The sequence below is a fragment of the Squalius cephalus genome (genome assembly GCF_949319135.1).
Source record: "Squalius cephalus genome assembly, chromosome: 1".
Lineage (NCBI taxonomy): Eukaryota > Metazoa > Chordata > Actinopteri > Cypriniformes > Leuciscidae > Squalius > Squalius cephalus.
The window spans coordinates 21420530-21432661 of NC_137122.1; the positions used below are offsets into that span (position 1 = coordinate 21420530).

Consider the following 12132-nt stretch of genomic DNA (forward strand, 5'->3'; position numbering starts at 1 on the left):
CTCGCAGTCTATGATGTCATAGTAAAAAACAACAGTAAAGATCAAGAAGAAAAATCACTCACAGTTCTTGAATGGAAAACGTTCAGATAATCTTAAATAGGCTACTGAAAGCACTATTTGTTTGTTTGTTATGTTTCTATGCTTCTCTTTATTATTTGCTACTTACTTGTATGTTTTGAAGTTATATTAGTTTAAAATTCTTAACATACAATTATGTTTTAATTTTGTTATTTTTTATTTGTAATTTAAAAAAAAAAAAGTACTTAATTACCTATGTAAACTAATGAATTAATAGGGAGAGGAGGAGTAGATAAAGAATAATTCTGGAATTGGATCGGATTGTGAGGTGACTAAAGATTCCCACCCCTAACATTTACATACTGTGAATCGTTTTTTTGAATCGAGAATCGTTTTTGAATCGAAAATCGATTTTGAATCGGATCTTGAGCCTAAAAATCGATATCGAATCGAATCGTGACATTTTCTCAATTGTGCACCCCTAGTGGCTTCCACAGCGTTCCTTTTCCAGTGGAAAGGGCATGCTTTCCCAGTTTTTTCCAATAGTCTCATTGAGTAGAGTCATGCGGAACAGCAGTGACTGATATTCTCTCCGTAAGCACTGTCCCATCTCCCATCTCTCGGCTCTTTAGCGAAAACCTGAAGATGCGATGCACCTGCTGCTCATTATATACTCATACTGCGAGGCGGAGCAGCTGATAGAAATATCGCAATGTGCATTGGCTCATTTAGTTACACTCAAGGTAGATTGGTCTCTCTATCGAGATTCCTGTTCGTCGATGAGTCCGACTTCAGGGAACGAGAGTTACACACGTAACCGAGACGTTCCAACACCAGACCATTAGAAAACACGAACATTAAATGCAGATTTATGTATTTATTCACTAACTTAAAGACTCATATTGTATTACGGTCGATCTAGGATGAAACTATCACTTTAAAAGTGAGTTCTATATCGATCAATTAAACTCAATGTATTATTGATTTGCATTTGTTTTCTGGACATCATAATGTTATTTTTTGTGCATTTGTTATTTTAACCTGTAATACAGACCTTTTCACAGCTTTTTATACCTATCGTGGCACTGCTCTCAATAAGGTCTAAAGCCTTGTATTAGCACCCCTGCCACCAAACACACACACACATATACACACTCCTGACCCATTTTTTTAAAGAAAATTTACACCATTGTTCTCCACCCTGCACTGTGAACGATTCAGTGTATTCAGTATAAAATGTGAAAAGTACAATAGTTTATGTTATTAGTTTAGTCTGATTGTGTTTGTCTACAATTGTGAGTTAAGTTAAGATAAGAACACATTTTTTTTTATTGAGAAGTAAAAGCAGAAATACAGATTTTCAAAGGGTTCAGTAGGGGATATGACAAAATAATTGGTAGAACCTCTATATGATTTAATTGGTCAGACGACACAGTTTCACACTTGAGAGTCTATCTAATCCAAACGCAGCGTAGAGCGGCTGAGTGAATGTGGCCTGGACTCTGTGGATGAGACTCATTGTGTCTGAGACGCTGTAGAAGGACAAAATCCCTGCGGTCTGATCCACATACACTCCTATTCTATTGCTGGACACTACAGGGAGAACAATCTCAATGTTATTGTGACAGAATGAGCAGAAAGTGGGAGTGCAGTACAAACTACACGAATGATCATTAAACCCCGCTATATTTTCAGGACCAGTTCCCTTCCTGCTGATGCTCTTGCATGTCACTCCTATAACCACTCCTAATCTCCCATCTCCACTCCACTCCACCTCCCAGTAACAGTGTCCAGTCACACTCTCCACACACAACGCCTCGGCCCAATAATCAAATCTGTCTGGATGATCAGGATACGGCTGAACTGTGTCAGCGAAAGTGATCTCTGTGTTTCCCTCAGACAGACGGAGTCCATTATTCACTGTGTTCAGATCCAGAGTCAACTGACGGAAATCTGATGGAGATAAACACATAATCACTCATGACCTTCCATCATTATTAGCACATTAATACAAATAACATTAGCTCATAACACATTAGCAGGATCTATTAGTTTTATACTATAAACGAATCATTTAACAGGTAACATGTATGTTATCACCTATAAACATAGTAATGTGTTACTTTCATTTATTCTTCCTGCAGAGAAAAGGCAACCCCATTTACCAATATCTATTCATGATAAAAAAAAAATGTTGTACTTGTGTTACAAGCATCAAATATGGTTCAATTTTCAGTAAATGTCTATTTATGTCCATCAACATATTTTCTATGAAAATGAATTAAAGGAGCCGTATGTAAGATTGTGGCCAAAACTGGTACTGCAATCACTTTCAAATTACTGTAGAGCAGTGTACCCCCTCCCCCTCCCCCCTGACTCGAGGTTGCCAGATATGCTGCAGGATCCAGCAGGAACGTAGGCTGCTACGTAGCTGTGGTAACTAGAGCAGAGCTGACAACCTGGAGGCCGAAACACTACTGACTTCGTGATTAGTAGATAGGTGGAGGGTGGAGCATCAGGCCAAAACACAAGATGACAACATCAACATCAGTTGAGGGCTGCAACATCACTGTTTTAAATGACAATATCCTGGCCGTCCTACTGTTGTCAGTGATATAAGTATTTAAATTGAACATGATTTCTTAATGTCTAGTGACATATCAGGGCCATTTTATGATTAATTGAAATACATTTCTTACATACAGCTCCTTTAAGTAAAAATTATTCATCTCCATCTTGATGGCATGCCTTTTCAGTCATTTAAAAAATTAATAATACATTTTTTTGTTGATTCAGGGTTGCTGCACACTTTTTAAAGTCAAATTTAAGGCTTTTTAAGACATGAAGAAATCAAAATTAACAATATTTTTGCAATATTGACAAAAATATATCTGGATAGTTTTAAAGTTTTGTTGATAATAATTAGATGATATTTTACTGATTGTGTTTTTGTGCTGGTACCCTGGCTGGTTTAGGCCTGTTGTTGACAGCAGACTCACGAAGATATTCATATTATTCATATTCTATGCAGTGGTCAGTTCACAGCAGTGACAGAAATGAACATTTTTATTAAGGTGCAGTATTTGCCACCTTAAATTAATTTCCAGTGGCATTTTCACCTACATATGGACATTTTTCTAAACGTATATAGAGGTATGCATCACCTTTTATGTCAAATTCTAACATTCAAATTAAATTCTATTAGAATAACACAGTACCACTGTCAAATTAAATCATTAAATCAAAATCCATCTTTGCAGTGCAGAGGTGACACAGAAGCGGCATCAGAAATGGCATTAATATATTTACAATTGCATAAATAAAGCTATTCAATATTTAAATATGAAATGATTTATAATTTTAACGTTTTAATTAAAGGGTACTTTAAATATGACACTAAAACCGCCAGTAGGTGGCGGCAAGTCACTGTCTTAATAAGTGAATTGTTGGAGTCATTTATTCAACCGATTTGTTCAAATGGCTGATTCATTCAGGAAAAGCAAGTGATTGTTCATTGAATCATTAAAATGATTCGTTCAAAACGCGGATTTCAGTCAAAAAATCATTGCTGTCAGTTGAACTCTGCTACGGTTTCATTTTGAAATTCTCGTCGGTGAAATAAAGGGAAAACAAACAATATTGACAATATTGTGTCTAAAAAGTAACTCACAATGTTAACTTAATTGTTAATTTAACTGTTGTATAAAATAAATAGCACATTTGCAATTATGCACAGGAAACGGCACTCTTGCTCATGTGATATTCTAATATAACAAGTACAACATAATATAAATATAAGACAAAAACTCATTTGGGGACACACATCAAGCAGTGAAAGCACGAGAGACAAATGCGATGTCAGCTCGCAGTGCCTCGTACATAGTTAAAACAATGATTACAATATCATCATAGTCCATAGACAATATCGCACACTCTAAGCTTTAAAGACTTAAAGACTTTTTAAGGATCCGTGGGGACCCTGTGATTATTTTTATAATTGATTTTATAATTCGTTTGTTGTAGCCCATGCAATGCAACACAAAAAGTAAAAGAGGCCATTAACTAGTCATTATTAGTCAAACTTATGTTCATAGTAGTAACTCACATTGTAGAAACTCTTCTCTGGTCTGATATTCAGGGGCGCCAAAATCCTGGATGGATTTCACTATGGAAACAAAACACATCTGCAGTTTAATTATCATTGAGAATGTATATGCATATATATGATACTGAACTCATTTCTGAGAATAGACGTCTTTACCTATTCTATATGACGTATCTATAGTCTCTCTGCCGAACTGCAGAAGTTTGTCTCTGAGTTGAGAGACTGATTTCACTATGTTGTCGAAAGACAGATGAGAACTGATACTGAAGCCATCTGTAGATCCAGAGAGATATACAAGAGACGGCAAACTCTACAGACACAAAAACAAAGACTCCCTGTAATTACAGAAGCTTGTGTTTTTGAATTACAGAAGTCCTCAGTGTTTGAGAAGATCTCTGTTACCTGGAGGAAATGAACATGATCTTGTGTGTGTGAAAGCTTCTTCAGCTCAGCGTCTCTCCTCCTCAGATCATCGATCTCCTGCTTCAGTCGCTCCAGTCGTTCTTCAGCTCGACTCACTGCAGATCTTTCCTGATCTCTGATCAGCTGCGTCACCTCAGAGCAACGTCTCTCAAAGGAGTGGATGAGCTCAGTGAAGATCCTCTCACTGTCCTCCACTGCCGTCTGTGCAGAGCGCTGTTACACACACACACACATCACACAGTGATCTAGTAGAGCTCCAGCACTGGAGGAAAGTCCAAACTGAGACTCAAACTTCTCTTCTTCTCCAAACTCACCTTATGAGACGCCACAGCCTCTATCAGTGCCTCAAGATCTTTCTCTCTCTGCTGGATTCTCGTCTGGATGTTTCTCTGTGTTTCTTCAAAATGACTCTGCAGAAAACAAAAATATGATTAAATTTACACTACCAATAAAATGTTTGGGGTCAGTAAGATTTTTTAACGTTTTTGAAAGCGGTCTCTTATGCTCACTAAGGCTGCATTTATTTGATCAGAAATTTAGTAAAACTGCAATATTGTGAACAGTGTTGGATGTCGTTCATTACCAAGTAATTAAGTACTGTAATTTAATTATTTTTCCCTTGAAAAAGGGATTACTCTTTTTTTTGTAATTTAATTATTAACTTTTGATGTAATTGCATTAAATACGGTATAGAACAATTATATATAAAACAGTGGATTTAACATCAACATTTAACGTATATTGTTAAAATGTATGTTTTTATGTAACCTTCTCCCTTTAAATGCTTTGGTCAGTTCAAGAATTATACAATTTTATATTGTTTATTTGAAATAATTAAAAGAACGGTTTCATTTCTATCCTGTATTGTTTAACTGGTCCAGATTTATATAATTACACTTGAAATAATAATTACACTGTTGAAGATGTAAATAATTCATTAGTAACTTACCCAACAGTGATTGTGAAATATTATTAGAAATAACGGTTTTCTATTTTCTGTCAAAACACAAATAATGAAGTTAGCTTCTCTGATCGAGAGATTCAGTAGGGAGTAGGGGTTCCATAGACTAGTCGCCTTGTCAACTTTAATGCTCTGCCATGACGCTTTTAAGCTTGATGTCGACTAGTCTTTGATCATGTGATTTTGAAACTAACAACATATAACAAGACCTTCGGACTGTTCTGACTTCATGTGCCATATTTTTTCTAACTGATTGGACTTAAGGTTTTTGTAAAAAAATAAATAAAAAAAAATCGATCTAAACTCCCCAAAAAATCTCAGAGATTTACATTTTCTGTAATACTAATACGGTCCTATAGAGGGGGCCAAAAGGATAAGAAATCTTTGAAGTCCGCTTTTACGCTCAGTTTCCAAAGGGATACTCCACTTTTTTTGGAAATAGGCTCATTTTACAACACCCCCAGAGTTAAACAGTTGAGTTTTACCGTTTTCGAATCCATTCAGCCGATCTCCGGGTCTGGCGGTACCACTTTTAGCATAGCTTAGCATAGATCATTGAATTAGACAAGACCATTAGCATCTCTCTCCAAAAATTGACCAAAGAGTTTCAATATTTTTCCTATTTAAAACTTGACTCTTCTGTAATTACATAGTGTACTAAGACCTACGGAAAATGAAAAGTTGCGATTTTCTAGGCTGATATAGCTAGGAACTATATTCTCATTCCTGCGTAATAATCAAGAAACTTTGCTGCGGTACCATGGGTGCAGCAGGCGTAATGATATGACGCAGCGCCTGAAAATAGTCCCCAGCTCTGTAACTTCCAACGTGACTGGGACTAAGTTTGTCTAACCTATTATACCTATTTTCAGGCGCTGCGTCATATCATTACGCCTGCTAGACTCATGGTACAGCAGCAAAGTTACGGCAGCAAGTTTACATTTTCCGTCGGTCTAAGTACACGATGTAACTACAGAAGAGTCAAGTTTTAAATAGGAAAAATATCGAAACTCTTTGGTCATTTTTTTGAGAGAGATGCTAATGGTCTTGTCTGATTCAATGATCTATGCTAAGCTATGCTAAAAGTGGTACCGCCAGACCCGGAGTTCGGCTGAATGGATTCGAAAACGGTAAAACTCAACTGTTTAACTCTGGGGGAGTTGTAAAATGAGCCTATTTCCAAAAAAAGTGGAGTATCCCTTTAATATGACAAATAAATGCATACTCCGAGCGCTCCACAATTTATGTTTGTTTATACCATCTGAATGCTCAATATTGAACATTGAAATGCATGTTTAACACAGTTTATTGCTTAAAAACTGGAAAGTTCCAGCATATATTCCTTTCTGTTTTTGAAGTAAGCTGTTCACAAGGCGACACGAGTTCAAGCCTCAGCTCGAGGTTCAGGCTTCTCAAGCCAACATCAAAATTTGTTCATAAACTTTAGCCTCTAGTTGCAAATTGTGGCATGCTGCAAAGCATTTCCATTTATTGCATTTTTATAATGACGCCATCAGCAATTAGTCAACGTCGACATGACTTTAATCACATAACAGTTGACTTAAAAAAGGAAGTTGTTTAACCCATAGTATGAAGCAGTACCTGTTCCTCTGTCCTCGCTGCTGCAGTTGATACAGTGTCATGATTTTTGTGCTCATCCACCAAACACAGCATACAGATACACCGCTGGTCGGTACGGCAGTAAATCTCCAGCATTTTACCATGTTGAGGGCAGATCATCTCCTGCAGTCGTCCAGTGGCGTCCATCAGATTGTGTCCTTTACCTCCGAAGAGACTCTCATGCTGTTCAAGGTGAATTTGACAGTAAGAGCTTCGACAATCCAGACACGACTTCACTGCTTTCTGTTTATTTCCAGTGCAGGAGTCGCACTGCACATCTCCAGATCCAGTGTGAGGAACCGCAGGAGCAGGAACAGGAGCAGGAACAGGAGCAGATTGGAGTCTCGTCGCCTTGAGTTTCTCCACCATTTCAGCAAACACCACATTCTTACCTAAAACAGGTCTTGGTGTGAAGGTCTGGTTGCATAAAGGACATTTGCAGATTCTCTCCCGATTCCAGTAGTCTGAGATGCAGCTCATACAGTAACTGTGTCCACAGGGAATCGTCACTGGATCCTTCAGTAGATCCAGACACACTGAACAGCAGAACTGATCCTGATCCACTGAAATATTGGCTTCTGCCATTTCACTGTATAAACACACAAAGAGAGAGAGCAGTTCATTAGTTTACTGTGGTCCTTTCATGAGTTCGCCTGCCAATCCAGTTTTAAAGGGGTGCTTGATAATGATTTCACTAACTTTAGTTAGTGTGTAATGTTGCTGTTTGAGCATAAACAACATCTACAAAGTAATGATGCTCAAAGTTCAAAGCAAAGGGAGATATTTTGCTTTACAGAAATCACCTTTTAAGGACTAGGCCTACAACAAACGGCTGATAGGGATTATAATGAACTTCTTCATGGGTTAGTGACATCACAAACCCAAAAAATTACATAAACCCCATCCCGGAAACGTGATTTATAGAATATCATGACAGAATATGCTAATCAATGACTAGAAGACAACTACACATAAGCTACATAAATTCATCAACTAACCATTCAGAAATGTCCCGTTGCACTCTACATGTTGTCACTTCTTCTGGAGTCTCCCCATTTTTGTCCGACTCCAGTCTGAACATAAAAGGCTAAAAGTTTTTGAAATTTTCAGTGTGTGTCTGCGTGAGGTAAAGCTGCTAACACACTCTTGAAGCTCCGCCCTCTTTGCGGGAGCAGCAGCTCATTTGCATTTTTAGGAACACTCTCAAAAAGTGACAATTTTAACATGCTATAAAAATATATCTGTGGGGTATTTTGAGCTAAAACTTCACATACAATCTCTGGGGACATCAGAGATTTATTTTACATCTTGTGAAAAGGGCATTATAGGACACCTTTAGTAGTTGCTGTCCTCGAAGAAGGCTCGATCCGAGCTCAACCCCCCACGGTACAGTTCAGATGAATGCAGAAGTGATTATTATTCATGAGCCGCAAGTTTGACATGTGTTAAAGTCTTAAAGACTACTGTAAATTAATGCTGTTAAACAGAGGGGGGGGATTACATGCTGGTAACATTTATCAATCTCAGACCTCTTTAAAAACACTGAATGGTCAGTGATTTGTTTCACACACAACTATTAAAATATGATAATTCTGTTTGTGATCATTTTAAATCAAACATGGATGCCACGTTTTTGCTCTAATTATTCAAATAGGCTAATACAAATGTAATCTTTCTTAATTTCTTAATACTGATATCCAGTAATTTTTAAAGACATATCGGCATATTCTTTTAAATTCTTAAAAAAGGTGGTTGTTGTCTGATGAAATTGATCTAGGAAAAGAAAACGACGTTCTGCTCTACCGAAAGAGCACAGGCGCGTGAGGTCTGAGCAAAAGTAAAAGCTGTGACATGAAAAGTTTATTTTCACACAAAAAACAAACAAACATAATTTGCCACATTTTGCATCTGCAGAAAGTCATAACAGCTGTGAATTCACATGTGATTTGACTCTTTCATTCAAACTCTGCACTTCACCAGTGCGCTCTGAGGATTCGCAAAACCGAAACTAAACACAGCTGAAACAAACATAAAAACTTCTAAAATACCTTTGAAATCACCACGAGTTCTGCGCCTTTGATTTCTGGAGTTTATTCTTTGAAAGGCTGCGATCCGTCGATCGATTTAAAGATGTGGTGTTTTCTGGCGTCGATGAACGTGTGAAAAAATCGGACTCTTCCTACTTCCCGTAGTGTCACATGATCTACACCAAATTAAGTCACATAATTCTTTTATTTATACAAACATAACCAAAACACTATGACAGTATAGGCTATACGCTTTATTTTAACTTGCTGATATTATTACATACATATGTCACGGGAAGAGATGCTAAAAAAACTAAAAAATCATAAACTCTGGCGGAAACGGGTTAAAAGCATCATCTTAACTTTACCCTCATGTGTTGAACAATAATAACGATCAAAATTGAATCTCTAATCCAGATATGGACCAGCTTTGAGGATAAACAGAAACAATATAAAGACAGTAAATATTTAATTGATGAGAGAGAGACTGATCAAATCTCATCGAGCTCTGATTAAACTGTGATGCAATTTCATGTTTCAGTCGATCTCGTTCCACTTCAGATAGCCTAAACTACTACAACATAATATTTCATACAAAATATAAAAATAACAAAGCAAGAAAAGAAACAAAAATGGCATTAAAGGAGTGAATCCAAAAGAAATTTCAAAAATTGGGTTTTGAAAATGTTTAATATTACATTAATTCACAAATTCTGTTTTAGTCATTTCTGTGCAAGTTGGTGCAGAGATTCTGAGTCAATTTTGGCATAATCAGACAAAATTTTAAGGAGGAATATACAGTATTTTTTTTTTAAATGGTGACTAGTATTCAGAATGTATTGTGATCAGCATAAGTAAATAAATTATCTATTATTTTGTGTCTAGGCCATAGTATTCAACGGTTATCTAAAGAATATACATTTCAGTAGTGCTGCTACGGAGTTGGTCCTAGAGAACCTAGAATTGTTCATTGGTCTATATACTGTATGCCCACCTCTATCAGGGTGCCAAATTTAATAATGTTTCTACATACAATTTATGGGACTGCCATAATCTCACATTCAGGAAGAGTTTGGTACATTGAACACTATATAGTGTATATTATAGGTTGGAGTAATTAAAAATCATGCCCTTTTACAAAGTCTTGATTTTGTTTTAGAGCTCTAGTAAAGGTTTTCATAATTGATTGTAAAAATAAAAATAAAAAAACCACAATGCATTTTTTTGTTTTACATATTTTGCATTCTTGCAGCACCCAGTCTGTCTCATGAAAATATCACAATACAAATTACAGAATCAAACCTTGAAATACTTTTTTAAGCTTTAAAGACAGACAGCTGCACTTGACAGAGAGTGAAGATGAACTGAGGATTGTGCTTCTGGGAGAAACTGAAGTTGGGAAAAGTTCAACAGGAAACACCATCTTAGGAAGAGATGCGTTTAAGGCAGAATTATCTCACCAGTCAATAATTAAAGAGACTCAGAGAGAAACATCTGAAATCAAGGGCCGACACATTACTGTTATCGACACTTCAGGACTGTTTGATACTGAACTCACTAATGAAGAGATCCAGAGAGAAATCAGACACTGCATCTCCATGATCCTGCCTGGACCGCATGTGTTTCTCTTACTGATTCCACTGGGACGATTCACTAAAGAAGAGCAAAAATCTGTGAAGATCTACTGGAGAAGATAGACGAGATGGTGAAAGCAAACAGAGGGAGTTTCTACTCGTGTAAGATGTTCAGACAGATGGAAAGAGAAAAACAGGGAGTTATAACTCTGGGCACAACTCCGAGTAGTGTGTGTGTGTGTGCTGTAGTGATGATGACATTAGGATAAAAGAATAATAAAGTTTGTATTCAGGCAAAGGCATAAATAATAAATGTGAACTGGACTGAAACCACGAACAGGGAGCGAGCTGATGAGTTGAAGCAGATGTTTTGATTTGAGTTCCAAATACGCTACATCCAGCTAACAGAGAACACTCTCAAAACTTCAGCCCAGTTAAAGGAACACGCCACCGTTTTTTGAAATAGGGATTATTTGGGCGCAGAGATGTCACGCAACACCTGAAATCCGCTATCTCTGCAGTGATCTGCAGCAGTGCTTAGCCTGTGCTTCACCCCAATATAGTCCCAAGTCAATTGACTAAGAAATCGGCTAGTCTTCTTCTGCATTGCTATTTGTACTCGTTGTGAATACGCAGGCCACAAGAAGTGATTAGGTGTTTTTTTTTATTTGTTTTTTTTAATCACTTTTACTCACAACATGCTATCCGGCAACAAAGGATTCCGTTCATTATGCTAAGCTAAGCTAGCGGCGACGCTGCCAGACTAAGACAATGCATCCACTGAGACAAAAATGTGTTTGCCCACTTATCTAAATGTAGGGGAGAGGGTGAATAACCCCTTTTTCAAAAAACGGTGGCATGTTCCTTTAACAATCAACAAAAGATGATTAGCCTACATGTCACAATTTCCTCATGTAGTTATTTTTATTGCTACATTTGGTTTTTATAAACCTTGTGTTTAAGGTTTTTATTTATAAAGGGCTGTTCACACAAAGAACGATAACTATAAAGATAACTATAACGATAACTATATTTGCTTCCACACCAATGAACGATAACGGTCTGTTTATTCTAAGCTGGCAAGCTGCGGTTTCAAAGTGTACTTTGCGTTTGATACTTGTGTTTCATATCATTAAATTAGGGCCCCTAGTCTTTTTCACCGCAACTTCAAAGGAAGCAAGACAATGTTGTGGAAAGGAGTGCTGGATACCTGAGGTAAAACTTTTTACCTTTTATTCAGAGGGAATGATTGATTGTTTTTCCATGTAAATTTTCTTGAAAAGGGGCTTGACATGTCAAACAGTGCTGGGTTTTTCTGGACCTCGGCAATTAACTTCTCCACCTTGTCGTCTGCCATTTCAATTGCGAGAGCCCTTAAATTAGAATAGATTCTGATTGGCTGTC

General features: G+C 37.1%; 1 protein-coding gene across 2 annotated transcripts; it reads right to left on the reverse strand.

Moving 5' to 3' along the window:
- Nucleotides 1-813: 813 nt before the first annotated feature.
- Nucleotides 814-9323, reverse strand: LOC307164341 (tripartite motif-containing protein 16-like). 2 transcript variants are annotated; one of them, XM_079881125.1, is made up of 8 exons: nt 9176-9317; nt 8126-8214; nt 7110-7716; nt 4861-4956; nt 4526-4759; nt 4280-4433; nt 4124-4183; nt 1041-1971 (listed from the first exon to the last, which is right to left on the reverse strand). In XM_079881125.1, the coding sequence occupies exons 2-8, from the start codon at nt 8206-8208 to the stop codon at nt 1433-1435; spliced, it is 1773 nt and encodes a 590-aa protein (XP_079737251.1). In that variant the 5' UTR covers nt 8209-8214; nt 9176-9317; the 3' UTR covers nt 1041-1432. The 2 variants fall into 2 exon arrangements, with proteins under 2 accessions (XP_079737252.1, XP_079737251.1); XM_079881126.1 differs by lacking the exon at nt 8126-8214 and having other exon boundaries at nt 814-1971; nt 9176-9323.
- Nucleotides 9324-12132: the final 2809 nt, after the last annotated feature.